The sequence below is a fragment of the Rhynchophorus ferrugineus genome, unplaced genomic scaffold, assembly GCF_030347505.1.
Source record: "Rhynchophorus ferrugineus isolate W39M unplaced genomic scaffold, kcgeb_rfMv2 rfM8, whole genome shotgun sequence".
Taxonomy (NCBI): Eukaryota; Metazoa; Arthropoda; class Insecta; order Coleoptera; family Curculionidae; genus Rhynchophorus; species Rhynchophorus ferrugineus.
Genome location: NW_027472587.1, coordinates 35,114,380 through 35,138,205, shown reverse-complemented (window position 1 = coordinate 35,138,205; position 23,826 = coordinate 35,114,380). Strand labels below are relative to the sequence as shown.

The 23,826-nt window shown below is 32.7% G+C and overlaps 1 protein-coding gene and 1 long non-coding RNA gene across 5 annotated transcripts in view; one reads left to right on the top strand and one right to left on the bottom strand.

Annotated features, from left to right (window-relative positions):
* LOC143201165 (hypoxia-inducible factor 1-alpha) overlaps positions 1–23,826 on the top strand; it is a 377,382-nt gene that overhangs the window by 329,634 nt on the left and 23,922 nt on the right. For all 4 annotated transcript variants that reach the window (XM_076412063.1, XM_076412061.1, XM_076412065.1 and 1 more), the window contains exon 8: positions 12,388–12,725. In XM_076412063.1, coding sequence (XP_076268178.1) covers positions 12,388–12,725 — 338 coding nt within the window. The remainder of the gene's footprint in view (positions 1–12,387; positions 12,726–23,826) is intronic.
* On the bottom strand, positions 15,357–22,300 carry LOC143201169 (uncharacterized). Its single transcript, XR_013006896.1, has 2 exons — positions 18,431–22,300; positions 15,357–17,990 (listed from the first exon to the last, which is right to left on the bottom strand). It is a non-coding gene; the product is annotated as an uncharacterized LOC143201169 (long non-coding RNA).

Sequence of the window (23,826 nt, the reverse complement as noted above, 5' to 3'; positions counted from 1 at the left end):
ATGCGTGTAAATAATGTATATATTGTAAAAGGTTAGTACAGCTGGTAGCGATAGAATACCTTTCTCAGGTGTTTTCAAAAGATCGTAACGCCTTTCTGGAAGATTAAAACGTTTTCAATGCGAATTTGAGACCCTTAGGATGGGGTGATCGCCATTTCGTATTGAGTTTTCATATTTTCTAGCGTCTTTCAACAAAGAATTCATGCGCAGATGTATGAAATTAATTGTAGTACGTCTTTCATTTATTTTGCCTATCTGCCTTTGCGTTTCAGCGGGTATAATAACAAATAATTGTCTAAAACTATCACGAATTTGTTTAGGATTCCTAATGATGTCCACATTGTTTCAAAAAATTGAACCGACTTCAAAAGATTAATAAGGAACTCACTAAAAATTAAAAAATAAGTTTGATTATCTTTTAATTTTCCCCCTTCCCCCTATCATATCCTGACTTGGTTCCAATTGGACCACCTCGGAAGTGCACTCTTCGAAATTTTTGACGGAGAAATATATAGTTGGACATAGAACATCCTGCTTTAGTGTAAATGATATGACTCGGTGAATGGAGGTAAAACGAAATGAAACAGTGGTGTTTACATTATTTGGCCATTATTTATTGAAGTAATATAAAAATGTTGAAAATACAAAATAGATAAAACGGATGGCAGCGGTATTACCTGGAGACGAGGCTTGGGCAGTCGATGATGGCACGTCTAAACCAAACGATGGTACTGAATGAATGGAAATACCCTTCAGTAACATCCCAGATAAACGTCTCGCGGTTGCCAGCTAATCGTTATCGGGTTCTAGTTGGCGCTGCTGGCACCCCGCCCGTGTTCAACATCTGGGATTATATTTCTGAGTATTTTGTAGTATACTGTATTAGAAGTCGGTTGAAAATAGAACAAGTACATGTATTTAAGTATCGGGGTATAAGAATCAAAGCTAATTAAAATAATATTTATTCTTATTACACAAAAAAAAACCATTTGGTTTTGTGTTATTTAGCATAGGTCAGTGGAAAAACTTAAACAAGTTCAAAATGTCTCGAGACCTTGACATCCATTATATTTGGCATTGTCGAAAAAGACGTTTTATCTAATAACGCAATCGAAATTAGCCGATCACATAGTTTGCACGCCCGCTGTGCAGAAGAACCAACCGATTGATAAGGAATATTAACAATCACTCGTGCGTTTGTATCGCTTATTGGGCACCAAATCAAAACAGAAACAATTTTTCGCGACAGATTACGAGCGGTTTATCGCCGAATTTCTATAATGTCTTATCGTCGGGTCTATTAAATGTATTTTTATACGAGAACGATCGTGGTACGATGGGTTACGTAATTTCTCTTTAGATGTTGTGTGTGTTTTTATCTCAGCCCGAATATGTCTCAATCGGTCGGTGTTATGTTAGTAACAATAATCATCATGTTCAATTTGCCTGTTAAATAATTAATTTTGTTGATCGGGATAAATATTCCAAAACAAAACATCAAAAAATAAAGCGATTAATTCGTGTTTTTGTATGATGAAAATGTTATATATGATTTAATGAGATATTCTGGTTTAGACAATTGGAAAAATCGATTTTTTTCGTCATATTTTTCAACATTTAAATTATTTTAAGATGAGATGTAGTTGTTTCAGTAAGGATCTTTTTGAGACGGTTGACGTGATATTTCAAATTCTACTAAACCGAAAATCACAATTATTAGAACATAAATAGTTATTATACAAGCAAATATTGAAACCTATATGGACATACGGAATTCAGTTATGGGAATGTTTTGTGAAAACTAATAATAATAGGAAGACAAGTTTTCCAGAACAATCTCCTGAGATACTACAGTACAGTAATATCGAAAGTAAAACAATTCTTGGATAACACCAGAATAGGACACAGGCCCAAATGGTTCAAACAATTTGATTTTGTGTAGTGTAGTGTAGCTAGATGCATTTATTAGAAAAACAGAAGTGTTATTACACAAATATTATTACACCAGAGACTAAGTTAGGTCGCTGGACTCTCCTTGATATATACATAGGTTTAAGTTATTACAAAGACCAATTATAGTTTAGTCAGCAACGACTAAAAACAAAGTTTTTTTTTAATTGCGTCTCCAAAAAGTGGTTTCGAGATAAATACACTAAAAGATTACCGCGTCACTAAACAGCTATTGTTAATAACTGAAATTTTGAAAGTTCCTCTTAGGGACATATTCTTAAAGAATTAAACTTTAAGATCGACTATTTAATACTATCTTAAACACCCTGTGATGCTAAAGGGGTGTATCGAACTCACTGTAGACGTGTGGGTCTTGAAGCTACTGCTTTGGGAAAAAGTGTAACTGGTTACATTTATTTCATGCCTGCATTTTAGGGTGAATATAATTCGACTACGTGACGCTATTGATCGATCTTTGTTATAGTTCGCTTGCTCTATCCTCTGCTGGAGCAGATGGGTGCCCCTTGCACTACGTGATGTTTGGCACGTATCAATCAATATTCCGAAAATATCTTTAGTCATCTTCATGATATCAATCATCAGACAATCACCGAAAACAGTTTTATTCAGTTTAAGTATACATGATTTGGGTTAAACATTATTAGTAGAGAATATTACAATTAGAAGTTGTATACAGCAAAATTTCAAACCAATAATAAAATGTTTCAGTGATTGAATACGATTGTTCATCAATATTGTTGTGATATAGTCTTCAACGCTTTTTTACTTATGCTGCCACTATTTGTTATGTTATCTTAGAGATTTGTAAGTTTTTATTGAGCTTTATTTTCTAACTTATGACATAATGTTTAAATTTTACCAGTTTTTGCTGAACGAGAACAGTCATCATACATTAATTTGAAATTTGGATTAGGACTGCAGTGAACTTTTTGAGTATCCTTTTTTAATTTTTTATTACCAACACTTTTTAATTTAAATAACATTTTCATTGGCAATTTCTGAATGAACCAATAGTCAAATATCATTGTCACAAATTCGGGTCAAGTTTTATGGCCACTTTATTATAGCAGCAGCAGCGGTAATAATTTAATACAGAAGAAAAACGCAGCATGTGTCATCATAATTTCCACTTTATTCCAGTTCGAATTGCTTAATGTAAATACATTCCTGTTTGGAAATATCTCGAAATTTATTTTTTGGCATTCGCTTTGCCCTAATTTCGCAAAGTAATACTTCTGTGTGCATGTATGTGTAGATAATTAATGAATGAATTTTTTACTATCTAAAAACGAGTGCATCTAAGACATAACATGAGTTTTATGAAGGGAGAGGTGAATGTTCGATGATGTTTATTGAGTTTTTGGCCAGGAATTCGTTCACAATCGACATGGCCTCGCGAGACCGGTAATATTTCAGCGCAAAACAACGTTCAGGCGTAATAGCTCGACGCCATCGTATTTTTAAATTACTGCATTACTCCAGTCCGTATCGCTCGATGTAAATACATTCCTGCCTGCAAATATCCATCTCTCCGAATTTATTATTTCGGCCTCATCTTGTCCGAATTTCATTAGATTTGTTAGCGGATCGATCTCGAATTCGTAATATCTCGAGGGCGCTTAGACTTTTTTTAAATATTTCAGATTTTTATACATATTTCATGGGGTTCTAAGTAGATGGGCGGGAGTTTCGAGCCAGATATTAATAAAGGTTCACGGGGGATTCGGTTTAGAGTTAGATCCTTAAGAAGTTATTCAATAAGAGAAAAATAATAGACAATGAACTTTTTTTAATTAGATTTTTCATTACATGTGCTTAGTACAATCTTAATTTACAAATTAACGTATTACTATTGTTCTGTTGTGCTTGGTTGAAAACACAAGCAAGACGAACATGAGATAAATACGTTACTATGTATTTCCCAAATTAAAATTAAATTACTTAAACTAATGGCAAGAGTATACACTAACTAAACTACTACTAAATTTAACACTTACAGACTATACAGGTTGGTGTAGTTTGAATCTTCTTCTGATTTCCAACACGTTCTTCAGTAGCAGCATTCCATTTGTATTGTTGTGATTTAATAAACTTACTTAATACTTTCATGTATTAAGGCAAAATCTTGGATAACTTCGTAGATCCAGAACTGTATGTATTTGGAATATAAAATACAAACTACAACCCACTCTATCAGTAAAAGACAATTTTCTTTTCATGAAAACTAGATTTTTAAAAGTAGTATCAAAAAACAGCTTCTTGTTGGCCAAAGAAAACAATCTTTCTACCCTGTCCTCATATCTATGTCTGTGGTGGACTTCTTCTTCGCTAATACTTCATCATCTTTACTAGTACTACTACTCCTATAATTACCAGACAGTAATTCATATTTTTTGTAATTATCCTCTGAGGCAAAATTCCAGTTCAAAAGTATTCAGATAATTTCGAATGTGTATTAAACAATGTGTTTCTATTAGAAAAAATACTGTTGAAGTCAAAGAATGACTTAATAAGTATTATGGAGATCCTACAGCAATTATAATGAATTGAAATGTGGTATTTTTTCCAATTTGAATAAGTCTGACACATAGATACACCATCTCTTAATCCTAAAGCTAATTGCAAAAGTTCATGATAATTTGGCGTTAAACTTTAAAAGCTACAGAGGTTTTAGTGGCCATTTTGTTATTTTAAAAACAAGCCTTTGGTGCCATTAGTGAACGAATACCATGGTCAAATTCAATTAATTACTTTACCACCCGTCTTATAGGCCAGATCTGACCCCTAGTAACTGCCAGCTGTTTGTAGGACTCAAAAGAATGCTCTAGAGATAGAGCTTAAGCTCAAATGAAGCCAATCTTAAAAATTTTACGAAAAACATGTAAAACCTGTTTCATATAAAAATTAGTTATAGAATGTTATATGAAATACAACAAAGTATATTATTATGTAACATAACAACATCACGACATTTTTGTTTAATAAATCAGTATGTTAACAGTATTTCCACTATATTATTATTAATAACTTTGTTTTGAACATTGTGATACGTTTATTGATATCGAATAATACCAGAAAATATGTTTGAAATTGTTGGTTAATACATGGAACGTGTAATATATGTTATTTTTGTTGACAAAAAAAGAGACACTAGAAAATTTAAAAATATATTTCCGTGCCAGGGGTTACGAGTTTGTTTTGAATTGAGTGAACTCGAGTTATCATCGTATATCACGAAAAATGTCAAACGTGGCTAAATATCCGTACTATGGAACTCTTAAATATGCTCAGAGTTCATAGCAGGGGCAGTGTTTGCGCCAATAGAGATATCTTGAAGCCATCATATCATAGAATGTAAACAACAATAATAATGAAACGCTAAATAAAATCCAATTCACTGTCTCTGTAAAAATAAATAATTATTCAGTATATTCAAGGAAGTTAAAATGTAAAATCTTTGGAGAAGGTATTAATAACAATACAAGAAATCAAATATTTGATCATATTACTGTAGCTATCCAGTATGTAATTAATATTTTTCTTCGTTTTTTGAGAATCATATCATTCAGTAGTATTAGAAGCCCATTTTCTTGTATTTGATTAGTATTCAAATCTTATAGTAATATAATGTGATGGCAGATCACTGATGTAAAGGAGATAACACTGGCTCCAACACAACGCCTGACGCTTGAGGAAGAAGCTCTCACAAGTAAAAAAAGAAACTCCAAATAAAATCCAATTTAAATATTACTAATTCCATCTGCGAAAATAAATAATTATATCGAATATTCAAGGAAATTAAAATGTAGGAATTGGGAGAAATGGGATATGCTTATCTTTGGAGGCTGTATGAATGCCGAGGCGCAGTTTCCTTTTACAGGAGTTACTGGTTTCAGGCGTGGAATATAAATAGGTTTTTTAGTCCCTTTTATAACGTGAAATCTTTCAATTTATCGTTTTTTTCTCTGAGTTCGTGTATTGATAAAGTACGAGAAAATGTTGTCTGTTAATCAACACACTTTTTTATTTAATTATTACATTGTTACGAATCGTTTCCGACTAACCTACAATTTGTCTGTATGATAACTTAAATCTAGGTATATAACTAGGAGGACCCATCGGCCCTTTTTCAGTCTCTGGTGAAATAATGTTTTATACATGTCACTGCTGTATTTTTTATTAACTGTGCCTCACTACACAACACTACACAAGATCAGATTGTTTGATTCTTTTGAGTCTGTGTCCTACTCTGGTAGTATACAAAAGTTACAATACTTCAATCTTCTCATGAGAATGGAGTCTTTCCTCATGCCCCCTGCAATGCTCTTGATTTCTTGACTGACTGTGGGTATCTGAAAATCTCGATATAGGTAGTCAGTCCTGTAGTATTTGGGTGAGCGCACAGTACTTCCCAGGACTTTGTTCTGAAAAATTTGTGTTTTGTTTATGTTATTCTTTGAACTTCTGTTAACATAATTGAACTCCGTATGTCCATATAGGTTTCAGTATTTGCTTATATAATAGCAATTTATTATGTACTGATAATTATGATTTTTTTCCAATTAGCCAATACATTTTCCTATATTTCAATTCCAGTTATTTTCTTTTCTTCTCTATATGTTCCTTCCAGCGAAGTTTTGCATCAAGATTTATTCCGAGATTGTTGTGTTGTTGCTATATGGAATGATAGTATTATTTTATGTTATAGGTGCTTGTACGGTCTGATTGTAGGTGAACTGCACATGCACAGATGTACTTTCATTAATTTTTATTTTCCAAGCTTGTGTCCAATTATTTAGATTGTCACTTGCCTGTTGTAATTTTCGTGTGGCTTCTTCACTGTTGTCTCCGATAGCTATAATGGCAGTATGACGATGTTGCCAGTAGTAGATTAAAACAAACGTAAATAACGTAAATTAACGTAAATTTGAGGCCCTTTTTCATATTGAAATAATTTATTATAAATAAGAAGTTGAAAAATAACGCAAACATGAATAAAAATTAACACTATTCAATAAATTTGGAGGAAAAAATGAATAGTATGCTTAAATAACGAGAAATATAAATTATTTGGTGACTGTAAATATGAAATATCAATTTTTTTGCACTTTATTATCAACACATCCTAACAGAATCGATCCAACCAGCGACACAAAACATCAAATTTTTCCTTCCAGAGCTGGCGTACCGTACAATGGCACACGAAACGGTCATTTTCTGTTCACGTGCTTCGAAACGATGAAGTCTCATCAACAACGCGATAGACGTAGGGTATGTCGGACTTGTTTTGTTGGATGGATGGTTGTTTTTCGGAAGCATCCGATCCACCATCACGTGGAAATCTGTCGGGGGCTCAGATGTGTGCCCGTCAGTTCGTCAAGCTGCTACATAAATAACATTAGCGGTGTTGCCGCTCCAGGTTGTATTTTATGTAGGTCTCGGGAATATTCTAATTAAGACAAGATTAATAAAAACCAACAGTGATATCATATTTTTATTGTTTACATTATTATATTGTTACATTTGCTGTAATAAAAACATACGGAAATATTGTCTCCGATAAATAAAAACGTTAAAAGTAAAATGTATTTATTTATAGTTATTGTAACTACTATTATTCCTGAAAACTTTTCCCACAAAACTAATAATAAAAGTGTCGTTTATTGATAACATTGTGCTATTGGTTTAATTAATTTATGATATTATTACAAAACCTTGCATCCACAATACTCCTTAGGAATTTATTAGTTACATTTATGTTTTAGTATTTTTATAGTTACTTATAGTTGTTATTTTTTTAGTTAGCAACTTATTATATAGATTTTTATCAGCAGTCAATGATGTATGTCCCCTTTTTAATCCCAGACCTTTTTGTGCATTTTCTGGTAAAATCAGAATTCCACTACTGTAAAACTTCGGTGGTTTATGGACGAGAAACTTGAATGAAGTTTCTAGCGTTATCATGACGAATGACGCCTTTCTTATCGGTGATTTCTTCAGTCGCTGCTATTATACTAAAACTACTATTATCATCTCTCTATTATATTTAAAGTTCCATTGTTGTTGACCTTTTTTTTTCAATATAGTTATTTGAATATTATTTCTTTCTCAACAGAGATCTCGCTTGCTTTCTCTACGAAGATGCTTTCAGTTCTAACCCTCAATCAGCAGCGAAGTCAATGCATCATGCAGGTTAACATCGTATGATTATTCAATATTACATAATAGTTATCAGTATGTTTAAGAATGTTTATACTCTTTTTTGGCTAGTACTAATTGCATAATGTTCACGTTATATATACATGCTATTAATTGATTACAGTGATTAATGAATAAGTATATATTAATTGAAAATGTTTTATCTTTATTTTCTATTTAAACTCACATTTGGCTGTTTATTTAATGGGAAATAACAAAATGTAATGAATTTATAAGTTATTGAGTAATAAGGTATCATTTTATTGCCCCATTTCTCATACTTTTATTTTTTTTACACGGCATAGGACATCCTACTAAAAATTTAGAGCGTTCGAATATGCTTGGGTCTAGAAATCCATTTTTGATTAAAGACAAGTTACAGAGTGAACTTGCGGTAACCACAGTAGTTCAGGCGGCAGGATGGTCCTCCTACTGCTATGATAGCAGGGAGTTTGAATTTCGCAGGACAGGAATAATGTAAAAAACGACAAGGAGTCCCAGTCTTGCCAGGCTGGGTAAGACCGGATATTTCTGAAGTGGTCTCTAAATTGATTACACTAATCAGACTTAATGCCTAGGATAGTCGTCCAGAGTCCATGTTAAACAGTCCAGTCCAGATAAAACAAAGAATTTAAAATGTTTTTTTTAATATAACAAATCACTAAACAAGCTGTGTAACACCAGATATCTTTTTAAAATCGTGTTGATTTATTTTTAGTCGACAATACGAATTGAAAAATAATTACACACCATGAGATGCATATAGTAATCACCACAACAAGATTTGAATTTTGACGAAATAAAAAACAGTTTAACTTCAATATACGAAAAAACCTATAGTCTGTTCAAAGTTATTTTGTACATACGTTATCTAAATTTGTGTTATCGAAACGTCGTAATGTTGCCGCGTCAACTCTGAGTTTTAGTTCAGTATGACTTTGACATACAACAGAACTCTAATCTAAATAAAATAATTGAACAAGAATGTCATCAAATATAATATATTTTAACATTATAGTACATCTGAAAACTACAGTTAATTATACAGCCACAATAGTTTATAGGTTAGAGTTATAACCTCCTATCACTATTGTTTTCAAGAATTTTGCATACGTCTGACAACTGGACGACTTTGACAGGCTTATTCGTTTACTTGTTCGAACTAATCAAACAGCACTGTGTCTCTTTTTAACTAGAATAAAATGAGAAGGAAAATATTGTCTGATTCTGAAACGAATTTACAAATTGCGGCAGGCAATACATTAAACATCTTGATGACGTATGTACAAAAAAACTTTGAATAGACTATATATATTTTTATGTTTTGTGTTTATCTCAAAATTAAAATAAAACTTTTTGCATATATACAGCATAGTACAAGGTGCAGAATTTCAAAATGGTAACCTTTGTATTTTATTAATAAGTCATGTAAATTCCAAGTTATTCATACACACGTCGTTCAGGGGACTCCAATACTTTGTTTTAATATTATTTTATTGTTACAATTGGTAAATTTAGTTTGCGGTTTTAATTGTTTTTATTTAAACCGGTTTCATTCTGTATATCCACAATAATTTTTATAAACATCTAGTGAAGTAATATTCATAATTGTTTTTTTTGTAAATATCATCAACGAAATAATTATATGCTAAAATACAAGTTCCCATATGATCGTTCTAGAATGTTTATTTTATTTTTATGTGCTATATGCTGGTTATGTCTACGTTCTTATTAAAATATAGCTTATGTAAATAATTAGTATCACATCTACAAACATAGTGGAACATTTTTTCAATTTTTTTGCATTGAAATTATTAGCATCACCATATATTTAAATAATAATCATAATTTTGTAGTATTTGACATTTTCATGTATTAACTAGGTTTGATTTTTTTATAAAACAACAAATGTAGCTTGTTTTCAGTCAATGACAAATTAATAAAGTCGAATGTTTTATCTGAAAGTAATTTAAATTTTGAAAAATCCTTTTAATGGCATATTCTTAGAAGTGGAAAAAACAAGACGATTTTGTTTTTATATACTGTAGTACTAAAAGAGCTATATCTCTAAACGTAATCGAAATTTTTTAAAATCTTACGGGAGTATTAGAGAATTAACCTCTAAATATATGAAAAAAATGGATTTTTTCTCACTTTTCTTGGTTAGAATACCTCCTTAATTCACATTTATACTAAATTATGATTTTGCATGAACTATATTTTAATATTAAAGCTAATTTTAGTAGTATTTGACTCCGGATGTACTAGAATTCAATATTTTTAACATTATTTAATTATTACATTGTTACTAGTCGTTTCCGACTAACCTACAATTTGTCTTTATGATAACTTAAATCTAGGTATATAACTGAATGGCCCATCCGCCCTATCTCAGTCTCTGGTGAAATAATGTTTATACATGTCAGTGCTGTATTTTTTATTACATGCACCTCCCCACCCTCACCACACTACACAAGATCAGATGGTTTGATTCTTTTGAGTCTGCGTCCTTTTCTGGTGGTATCCTAAAGCTGCAATACTTCAATATTCTCATGAGAATGGAGTCTTTCCTCATGCCTCCATGCAATTATCTCGATTTCTTGACAGCCTATGGGTATCTGAAGGTCTCGATGTAGGTATCAGTCCTAGAGTATTTGGGTGCTCCCACAATACCTCTTAGGACTTTGTTCTGAAAAATTTGTATTTTATTTATGTAACTCTTTGCAGAACATCCCCATAATTGAACTCCGTGTGTCCATGTAGGTTTCAGTATTTGTTTATATAATAGCAATTTATTATGTACTGACAATTGTGATTTTCTTCCAATTAGCCAGTACATTTTCCTATATTTCAATTCCAGTTCTTTTCCTTTCTTCTTCATATGTTCCTTCCAGCGAAGTTTTGCATCAAGATTCATTCCGAGATATTTATCGTTGTTGCCATATGGAATGATAGTATTATTTAATGTGATTGCTGCTTGTAGGGTCTGTTTATAGGTGAACTGCACATACACAGATTAGAATTCAATATATTCGATAATTAATATATTTAAGATGGCTTTATTTTTTCAATAAATCAACAAATTTAGCTTGTTTTTAATCAATGATGAATTATCTTTTTTATATATTTTTTAGAAACAACTTATTTAGCCTGTTTTTAAAGAATGGAAAATTACCGTTGTTGACGTAAGATTGATATACAAACACATCAAATTTCATGTAAATCGGTTTAGTGAGATTTAAGATATCATGTCAACAGTTTCGAAAAAAAGCAATTTTGATAAAAACGCGTTTCAGCTACCTGGTCTCTAAAACAACTATAATTCGGAAAATACTTTAAATTTTGAATAACATTCTTGAGGGCATATTCCTGAAGATGTAAGCTGTGAAAATATGAAAAGAAATGGATTTTTTCAAATGTCTAGACTAGATACCCCTTTAATTCCTGTTTATACTAAGATATTATACATAATAATCAAAATTTTGTGGTATTTGACGTAGATTTTTTAAACAACATATTCTTTCATATGGTACATGCCTCGGGCGTTCTAGAATTCCATGTACTCCATTAACTTGGCTTGATTTTTTCGAATAAAACAACAAATTTGGCTTGATTTCGATTAATGGCAAATTACCGTCAATGTCGTGAGACAGATATACGAACCGAATGTTTTTTAATCGCCTTCATGTTTTTATCTTGACATCTGGTTATCGACCCCTGTATTTCGAGAGCTATTTTTACGATCGTGAAGTCATCTAAAAATCCTGCTACATGCACCGGAACGATGCGATTATTTTCCTTTCGCGAATCGCGATTTTTTGCTACGCGGAAGCCGACACATCCTAGCGAAATCGTATCCGAGAGATTTTCAAGGAAACGCGCAGCGTATCAATCGACAACACCGTCGTCTCGAACTCCCCAACCCGACGGAGTGGGGGAAACACGCGACTCTACGCAAAGACTCATCGCGATCATAAGCCGGGGCCCCAGTAAGAAACGTCGCTTTCTTGTGGTAGAATCAGCGGGACACGGCGAGCCTGTTTTTTTTACGTTACGATAGTATCGTGTAAATATTATCGCGGTTTTTTAGGGGATTCGCGGATAGCGAGCAGAGAACGTCCAACGTCTCCCGATTCGATCGGTTCCGTGTTAGAGAGAGAGAGAAAGGGCAAGGGTGCAGCGGCAGTGTGTGACCAATTTTCGGACGGATTTTTCTAGTGGTGTCGAACGTAAAGATGAGATCTACGCCTCGCATCAGTTGGCGTCAGTAAAATCCGAGGCGGCTTCGCCCGAACCGAAAGCGATCGCGGACGTACGGGAAGAATTAGTGGATAATAGCGAGAAAGTGGTGATTGAGAACGTCAAACCGGCGACGCCGACCAGATCTAGACCCATCTCCGTGACGGCGAAACTGTTCTCGACCTACGAACCGCCGCCCAAGGAACCCGAAGTCGCGGTCAGGCCTCACACCGCCACCAAGACGATCTTCGCCCCCAGAACCAAGGATATGAGCAAAGGATTTCTCACGTTTTCGGAAGAAGAACCCGGGTTAACAAGTGAGTACAACATTTTTCTTTATTTTCTTGCGCGGGTTTACCTAGTTTTGGACCTGAGCAGCCAAAATTTAGGCCGAACTTTTATTAAAATTGGTTCTAGTGTTCGAAATATTCATTAGACTACTATTTTTGGCCGTTAACAGTGATTTATTGAATTAAAAAGTGTAAATAAGAAATGAACAGAGTGTTTTGTACTGTTTGAGATCTGTTTCACGCAGTAAGGTTTTCAACAGTAATCATTCTTCGATAGCCAAATCTGTGATATATCTTGGTGTCGCCCAAGTTTAGTGAGAAAAAGTCAAGACGTGAATGCAAAAAATCGATTTTGAGAGGCATTCGAGCTCCGATCTTGTTGCAGTTTTACAACAAATTGTCGATTACGTGCTTCTAATCTTGTGATTTGTGGTTATCGAGAAAGTTGTGAATGACGCTTTGAAACGATGTCCATAATACTGCTTCACCAAGTTCGACAAATATTCCTTCTTTAATTTTGCACTTTGTTTGCACTTGTACCTGGACAAATTGTCAATGGATTCACTGGCTCTACGTGGAACTGGCTTTGACACTGATGATACGTTAGGATATTTAATCGAGCGAAAGCAGCAATCATCGACATGTTTTTTCTATTCTCGTCATAACGTTGGCACAGGAAATGAAGCGTATAAATTTTCATCAAATTACCTCTTGTAGAGCTTTGTTTTCACAATTCCTTATTCACGGCTTGTACTGCAAACACGCATCTTTGAGTGCATTTGTAATGATTTTCTTACAGTTACCAAACATATAACATCCAAAACCATTATCACACATTCCGAAGCACAATCGCAACAAGTTCCAAATAATGTTTAATGCAACATCGTTAGCTGACTGTCGTTATAAGAGCGCAGTGTTGCCACCATGCAGCGCGAACTCGAAAACTAGAACCAATCTTGACACAGGGCATTGAGGATCCCAGTTCAGGCATCAAATGACATTAAGAATCGTTCCCACCTGCTCAGGTGCAAAAATTGACCCGAATTTGTGTAAACTTGTGTTTGTTTTTAGTCGAATATGTTTAACACACAGTAAACCTCAAAATCTAGCTCCGTAAAAAACAAAAAAAATATCGACCAATTAGCTTCAGGGTATAAGAACACAGACATAAACAGTCGTTCGTTCAGTTCAACTGCAATAAATCATTTTAAAACCTCTTAATAAAGATGAATCGCTGTAAAATAATAAATTATAAATTTAATAAAATGAAAGGCACGTACCGTCAGTAGTAATGACTAATCGTTCAATCACTTACTTTCATTTCTTCAATAATATCTGAATGCAAATTTTTTAACTGCCCTAGTTGCCAATATTTTGCAACTTATCATAATAATTAATTCTATAAAATCGGGTTTAGCTTTCAGTCAAGGTTAACAAATCTAATTGCTTTTTAATACCGTTACGAAATATCTATTTTTATCAATATAATTAGAAATATTCCACATTATTTTGATACCGTTTGAACCTACAAGAAACATAAAGTTCATTGATATTACGTTGTTTGACGAGTAAATGAAACTCGATTGGTTCTTAGTAAAGTATTGTTTATAGTTAAAATTAAATCCTTGCTAATTCTGTTACCACTTCAACACTAAGAATATGTTATTGGCATAACTTAATGTGTATGTGTTTTTTCGAGTATTAAAATGAATTTAATTAAAATAATTTCATCAGAGAATGTTATAGAAAATAAAAGTATTAGACATTATTTTGACATCATTATTAATTAATATAAACGACAAGAAGAAGCTTAATAAAGAACCAAACCAGTATCCGTCCTGTCGGGATAACAATAACAGTCAAAATAGTGATAGCAAAAATAATAATAGAAGGAATTAGAGAAACTGGGACAGGACAGGAATTTTAGATATTTTGATCACTCTCATAGTAAGGGAGTAACCATAGTGAAAAATAGATGAAAAACAACACCATATGCCAGAAGAAATAAAGAATTTTAAATAGAAAAAGAGATTTTTAAATTTAACAGTTTGAAATCTTAATTTGAATTAATTTTATTAAAAAATTTCAGAAAAGGGAAATGGTAACATATTCGTTGTTAGTTTTGATGTTATGTTGTTTGACGAGTTAATGAAACTCGATTGGTTCTTAGTAAAATACTGTTTATAGTTAAAATTAAATCCTTGCTAATTCTGTTACCACTTCAACACTAAGAATATGTTATTGGCATAACTTAATGTGTATGTGTTTTTTCGAGTATTAAAATGAATTTAATTAAAATAATTTCATCAGAGAATGTTATAGAAAATAAAAGTATTAGACATTATTTTGACATCATTATTAATTAATATAAACGACAAGAAGAAGCTTAATAAACAACCAAACCACTATCCCACCTGTCGGGATTAAAATAACAGTCAAAATAGTGATAGCAAAAATAATAATAGAAGGAATTAGAGAAACTGGGACAGGACAGGAATTTTAGATATTTTGATCACTCTCATAGTAAGGGAGTAACCATAGTGAAAAATAGATGAAAAACAACACCATATGCCAGAAGAAATAAAGAATTTTAAATAGAAAAAGAGATTTTTAAATTTAACAGTTTGAAATCTTAATTTGAATTAATTTTATTAAAAAATTTCAGAAAAGGGAAATAGTAACATATTCGTTGTTAGTTTTGATGTTATGTTGTTTGACGAGTTAATGAAACTCGATTGGTTCTTAGTAAAGTATTGTGTATAGTTAAAATTAAATCCTTGCTAATTCTGTTACCACTTCAACACTAAGAATATGTTATTGGCATGACTTAATGTGTATGTGTTTTTTCGAGTGTTAAAATGAATTTATTTAAAATAATTTCATCAGAGAATGTTAAGAAGATAAAAGTATTAGACATTATTTTGATATCATTATTAATTAATATAAACGACAAGAAGAAGCTTAATAAAGAACCAAACCAGTATCCGTCCTGTCGGGATAACAATAACAGTCAAAATAGTGATAGCAAAAATAATAATAGAAGGAATTAGAGAAACTGGGACAGGACAGGAATTTTAGATATTTTGATCACTCTCATAGTAAGGGAGTAACCATAGTGAAAAATAGATGAAAAACAACACCATATGCCAGAAGAAATAAAGAATTTTAAATAGAAAAAGAGATTTTTAAATTTAACAGTTTGAAATCTTAATTTGAATTAATTTTATTAAAAAATTTCAGGAAAGGGAAATAGTAACATATTCGTTGTTAGTTTTGATGTTATGTTGTTTGACGAGTTAATGAAACTCGATTGGTTCTTAGTAAAGTATTGTGTATAGTTAAAATTAAATCCTTGCTAATTCTGTTACCACTTCAACACTAAGAATATGTTATTGGCATGACTTAATGTGTATGTGTTTTTTCGAGTGTTAAAATGAATTTATTTAAAATAATTTCATCAGAGAATGTTATAGAAAATAAAAGTATTAGACATTATTTTGACATCATTATTAATTAATATAAACGACAAGAAGAAGCTTAATAAAGAACCAAACCACTATCCATCCTGTCGGGATAAAAATAACAGTCAAAATAGTGATAGCAAAAATAATAATAGAAGGAATTAGAGAAACTGGGACAGGACAGGAATTTTAGATATTTTGATCACTCTCATAGTAAGGGAGTAACCATAGTAGAAAAATAGATGAAAAACAACACCATATGCCAGAAGAAACAAAGAATTTTAAATAGAAAAAGAGATTTTTAAATTTAACAGTTTGAAATCTTAATTTGAATTAATTTTATAAAAAAATTTCAGAAAAGGGAAATGGTAACATATTCGTTGTTAGTTTTGATGTTATCTTGTTTGACGAGTTAATGAAACTCGATTGGTTCTTAGTAAAGTACTGTTTATAGTTAAAATTAAATCCTTGCTAATTCTGTTACCACTTTAGCAGCAAGAACTGTGACTGCCTTTGACTAATAGAATCAATTTATTTATAATATCATGGAAATATTGATAAAACATGGCTATAGGAAAAAACCGTGACACACCTACATTTAACACAATTTTTTTTAGTGGCATATCTCGTACCTTTGACGTTATCACGATATCAATATCAATAAACCGCTCGAAATGTATCTATGGATCGTCACGTGATGGAAAAACTTCCGAATAATACTGAAATCTGTCGCAGACGAGCCTTTTTTCGAATGTGACCTTCAATTTTAAAATAGCGAATGGTTAGAGAGTAATAATCCGAGCGTTATGTGTGTGTACCGGAGAATTAAGTACGTTTTCAATGCACAATCAGCTGTTATCTTATCGAGTCGGACGCAGACTAGAATTATAATTATCCCCCTTTTGAACGTTTCGTAGTTACCTTTGCAACTGGCTCCTATTAAAATGCATATTTCATTCGAGACTTTCCCCATTACCAGATAGCAGACATCCGTTGAATATTAAGTAACGAAACCAAAGGCGACACATTGTAATTCCGAACATTTGTTGTGGTTTTTGTTTATCGATAAAACTGAAGACGTATTATGCATTAGCTTCGGGCACCGGGACTGACTGAATTCGACAGGGAATTATTTTTAAAGTGTTGTTATTCCGATGGTTATAATATTAACCAGTCATTGATACGCATAGGGCTTCTGTTAAATATCGTAAAAACATAAAACTCAGGTAGAGAAATATTAGGAGACTCTTCTGGAAACATGGATATATGATTTGAATATAAATGACTGTGATTCAAACATGTGCTATACTGCAACTTAAAAATAAAATGAGCGTGTTTCCTAATATAGGAAGACTTTGTATAAGAAGATAAAAATATGTTAATAATGAAAGGATTTCTTTATTACAATTTACAGTATCACTTCAGTCTTTGCTTCAAGCTATTTTATAAATAAAAAACCTTGTTCTTCTGGTATTCAGACTGGATGTCGTCAAATTTATTTAATTAAAAAGAATTTCGAATAGATGATGTTACTGATATTAGTCGCCTTCTGACATGGATCAACATATATTGTGTGTTATAGTTTAATATAGCGTTTAATTAATATTTGATCACGTTTTTGGTAAAACTATAATTCGGTCACTGTAGAACTTGTGACATTTTTAAGAGAAAACCTGAATATCTTTTGAAGTCAGCTTTATGCCATTGTGTTGATGTAAAGATGGCGATGGAGATTAATTTAACATATTGTAGTAAAATAATTTAGTATTCGTTCTGAAAAACTGAACCTCTAATAAAGACAGCTTTACACCATTAAGAGTTTTGAGGAGACCTAAACAGATGGCAGATCAAGGTCAAGGCGATAGGGCAGATGTAACTAAAAAAATGTGGGTGTTTTAACGTTGTTGTGATAGAAGTCAAAACTTTTCCTGTTGAGCAATTCTGATTGTTTTTTTTTAATCATATTAGTTGTTGACCGTAGAGAGTCGCATTAATGGTTTACCCAAGTTCGTAGACCTCATAATGAAGAATTCCTTTCCAATTTCGCCAGATAGTTATTCATAATCTTTCTAGACTTTTCAACCATTTATGAAGTTTCTCAGGCTCCAATCACTATCTTTTTGCATATTATTGTCGTGTTTAAAGAAATTATTCATTAGATGTTTCATTGTTAATTTATAAGGAACTCAAGTGTCGAACTTATTTGATATCCAATTTTATGTAAATGGTTCAAGACTTTCGACCAAACCAACTTCTGACATTTTGATGCACCATTTTTCCATTTTCAGAATTAAAAGTGAAAAAGAAAACCTGTTCAAGCAACACAAGGTTAGATAATAATCAAAACTTATTTTTTATTATACTGTTCGTTATCATATCATATTTATCACTAAAACCAAGGATATTCTGGTAATCTTTTAATTAATATATCAAAATATTGCCATGATGCCTATTGTAATAATTATTTGATCAAAATATATTTCAATGTGCATATGAGAAAATAATTCCTTTTTTATTTTATTTATACTTCTTAAACTTCATATTTTTCAAATATGATAATTTTGTTTGGCATTCTGGAATCTCATTCATATGTTCAGCAAAACAGTCCTTAGCAAACTCTGTTAATTCAGTATGTGTTTCCTGACTAAGTAGGTAGATATGAAAAGTAGAGAGCATTTAACTATATACACTGTCCCAAAAATTCTTTAAATTAAAAACTTAGGATATACTCCTAAAAAAGACGATCCAAATTCAGTACACTACCCTGAATGGTTGTTTTGTTTATTAAAAATACATACATTTATATGTAAGTATATTTAATGTGACTGCGAAAACGTAAACATCAACACAAGGAAGCCCATTAAAACCGCTGTTGACTGTTTATACAGTGACTAAACAAATATATACAATCCATCATCAGACAACTAACAGCTGCATTCTTTAGTTGGTTAAATGTTGGTCGGTGCAAAAGCCCTTAGGTATTCGATACAAAAAAGCGGCTGGATTGTTAACCACATCGTGCGGACTATACTCACTATATTATTTGAAAAGTTTTTTTTTTCACTTTGTGGGGTTACAATATAAACAATTACATTTTGTGAAATAATTTCGCAATTTTAATATTTTATCACTTATCAATATATTTATATGGTGCCTGAATGTATTCTGATGATTTGTTCACTTTAATAACGCGTTTGTGGTAATCACGCGGCGCTATGTCTGGCGAGTGCGCTGGATAGGGAAAATGTTCCCATTCGCGCTGCAACAACATGTCTCACAGGCTTTAGAACGTATTGCTATGTGTTGTTGTTGGTATTTTGCAATAATACGTCGTTCATTTTATTTAATTGACATTGGTAGATATCTGCAATCGCAGATATCACGCTGATATATCACATTTTCGATGTGGATGGTTCTTCTGGATTAACCCATGAGTTTCTTCGCTTGGTATTGTCATAGTAGGCCCACTTTTAATCACCAGTCACAGGGCGCAACAGAGAACTCTTCGTTTTCATCCATCATTTCGTATAGTAGCCATTTTACTTTTGGATATTTGCCAGCGCATGTTAACATTTGGTAATAGTTGTTTCATCAATTGCTGAGCTCTCGGAAAGTTCTTCGTTCGTTCTAAAAAGCGATTACTTCTTGCAACTCTTTGTAACGAACTTGTTTAATACTCCAGGTCATTCTTTGTTATTGACGTCAGAATCACCACATTTAAATCGTTGAAATCAAAGCCGACGATTGGGATCAATACAGGCAGTTTTGAGCGTTCTATTAGATAGATATCTTAATAATACTAAATGGAATACTGTTATTTTATGTAGAAAAATGTGAAAACCATCGAATTTAACAGTTGTTTACATCGATATTCCGCATTTTCACCAATAGACATCGCTGATCAGAATACACTCAAACGTCTAATATTATTCAGTAAATTCAACCATATTTTCATTAATAAATTCGTTGTTTATTGTTCGAGTGTGTGTAAAAGTTACGCAACAATATCGTGAACATAATGGAATTTAAGCATTATTTGGTGATATCAAGGTCGATCTCTCCCAAAAATAGTCAGGTGTATGTATCGTTATCAATTAAACGATGTAATTTTGTGTAATTAGTTTAAATACACTAGCTGACGGAAACGACGAATATTACGGGGTATTATTATCCCGTTTATGTTTAAAAAAATCTTGAATTGTCGGCCGAAAGTATTTGATACCCGCTTAAATTAAACCAATTAGGTGATTTGAGATTGACGCGTCAACACGAACTATTGACAACGTCCAACAACAATCATTGGGGTCTCTAATATCAGCGATCATTTATTGACGATATGATTTCTATAATTTTTTAACGGCGATCTTAATTGACCCATGACACTAGCTCTAAGGAGCTTAAAATGAATGAACACGTCATGGATTTCATTAATTATCGCCCGACTAGTTACGTTTTGTGATCATGCAATGCGTGGTTATGCAATGGTTAAAATTCAAAGTAACAGGTCAATTAAAAAGTCCCCAGCCTACCATAGTAAAATGTATTTTTTGGCAAAATTAGTTTTTTTTATTCAATATAATTCCATTCAAGGGTGATACACTGATTATAGCGGCTCTCCAACTGTTCGATACCATTTTTGTAGTACGATTTGACCTTTGCTTCAAAATAGGTCTCAGTCTCGGCGAAAACCTTTTCATTCGACGAAAATTTCTTCCCAGCGAGCATTCTTTTGAGATCTGAGAACAGGAAATAGCCGCTGGGAGCCAGATCTGGAGAATACGGAGGATCAGGAAGCAATTCGAAGCCCAATTCATGGGTTTTTGGCCATCTTTTTCACTGACTTGTGACAGGGTGCATTGTCTCGGTGAAGCAACACTTTTTTTCCTTCAAATGCGGCCGTTTTTCGGCGATTTGGTCCTTCAAATGGTCCAATAACGCTATGTAATAGTCGCTGTTGATGGTCCTTCCTTTTTCAAGGTAGTCAATGAAAGTTATTCCATGCGCATCCCAAAATATAGACGCCATAACCTTACGAGCCGTCGTTTTGTCATGTTTTGGGGCGGGTTCATTGTGTGCAATCCACTCAGGTGACTGTTGATTGGACTTCGGAGTGAAATGATGGAGCCATGTTTAATCCATTGTCACATATCGATGCAAAAACTCGGGTTTATTACGCTTGATCATCTTCAAACACTGTTCCGAATCAACTCATCGTTGGTTTTGGTCAAAAGTGAGCTCGTACGGTACCCACTTTGCATAAAGCTTTCTCATACCCAAATATTCAATAGTGAGTGATTTTCATGGGGCAGTGTCCAGAAACTCGGCATCAAGCCAACTTTTTTGCTTCAACTGTATTTTTTCCTTTCAAAAAGCAATATTTTATCAACACGCGAAATTCCTTTTTATCCATTTTTTTTCACAATAACAAAAGTTGCTTCAATCAAAATTCTATAATTCACAAACTAATGATCCGACAGCTGTCAGATTTATACACTCATTTTTTGATGGTTAGGGCTAACAAAAAAAACATATGGACTTAATTCTAGTAGCGCTATCTATGTGTTAGGCCGAGGACTTTTCAATTGACCTGTTATGTCGCAGCATATACATTTTGGCCATCTCGCATGTGATTAGTGAATATCATTCCAAAAGGAGATGATTGGAGAGCAAGAGATCACTAACCCTTTCCTTGGTTTTGCAATTCGCTATAAAGTTTCTCAGGCTGCGACCAAGATCTTTTGCCCATTGTTCTCGTATTGGAAAAAAAATGTCTCCCTGTTCTTCGATTCCAACAAAGCTTCACAAATGGAAACTCGATCCATTACATTTTTCACTGTTAATTCATAAGGAACACAAGTATCGAGCTTATTTTGATATCCAATTGTATGTAAATGGTTTTGAAACCATTTATGATCCAGTTCCATTCAAGCAAACTAATGCTGATACTTACTATTCTATTTTCGGAAGAAAAAATTTAAAAAAAACGAAATTACTTTTCGTTAATGTAAGAAAGATAATGATCTTAACTAATAAGATAAAAGAACTTATTTTTTTATTATATTATTTATTATTATATCATATTTATCGTTATGATATCGTTTATGCACGTTTTGATGAACAAAACTCAAAATTTGCAGAAAATTCTAAATCTATAACGCTATTATTTTTGGTGAAACATAACTTCTGTAATTTTGAGGTTAATGTCAATGGGATATAATGTCATATGCATCAAATATGACACTGACTACTGACACACCTGGTGGTATAACCTGTTGGCCCATTAACATACTAATACGTTTATCTGGTGATATAGTACCACACCCTCTGTGTTAATTTCGCAAAGCTATAAACGTAAAAACTAATTTCTCTATTACTAAAACGTATCACGTGTTTGGCTGAGTTGAACTTGGAAGCGATGGAAATCAATATACATTCGAATCGATCGTTTAGGTTTAAAGTGTATCGTTTACTAGAACAGGCCTAAATCAAGGCTCTCTCTAGATTTTGTAAGATAGTTTTAAGTACTTTTAATTTAGACATGATGTCTAAAGGTGGCAGTGTACCCAGAAGATGTAAAAACCCAAATTTTGTTATAGATGTAGGGGAATGTATAGAGAAGGCTCACACTAAAGTTCAAATTAATCTGTTGTTGTCAAAAATTAGTCACTAAAAATAATTTAAAATTTGAAAAATCTTCTCAAGAGCATGTTCTTACAGGGTTTTTGTTTAATTTCTATACTAGAATACCCCCTTGCCGGCTTGGTGAGGCAGTGGTAAAAGCGATAGGACGGTCCTCCTACTGTTGCAATAGCCGCGTGTTCGAATCCGGCTGAGGCATGGTCGTAAATTTATGTTTGTGATTGTTTAATATTAGTGAATGTTTTAGGCAAGAATGTAAAATCTGTAATGGAAAATGAATCCAGTCATGCCAGTAACCAGGCTGGGTAAGACCGGATGTCTTCTGAGATGATTTCTAAAGTTGGTCACTCGCCAGTCGGTAGGCTTAATGCTGTGGTTCGGATCCCACGTTAAACTTTAGGCCCAGTCCAGATAAACCTATAGTTGGTAAAAGTAGACTTTAAAATATATATATAAAAAAACAATACAAATAAAGAACCCCCAACCACTGGAATAGAAAAAGATGCATATGCATTGGGCTACTAAAACCGAAAATGTTCTCTGAAGATAAAATAGTCTGTACTGCTATCATAACATGCCTAATTTTATTTACTTTAGTATCAGCACTATAAGTATATGTATGTATATAATTACTACAAACAAGTGGTTGTAATACTTGTTTTTTGCAATGCCAATGACCTGAATTTGCAATTCTAATCATCTCTGATACGCTGTTTCTATGTAACTTAATATTATCTCTAAAATGTTTATCTACCTTATACCTATTTAGTTTTTTCCGATTTTCAGCAAAAGATTATATGCGGCAAAAATCCCGCTACTATTTTTATTGCGCGCTATCTTGGTTATGTGACGTTTAGCTCAGATTCGCTTTAACCATTGTGTTGTGTAGATGTCCAAATTTTATTATGGATAAACATACGCCACAAGAACGAGCAGAAATAGTGACAATATTTATTGAAAATAATCGTTCCATTATTGCCACTCAACGAAAATTGCATCAAATTGTCCAGTGCCTCACAAAACCACAA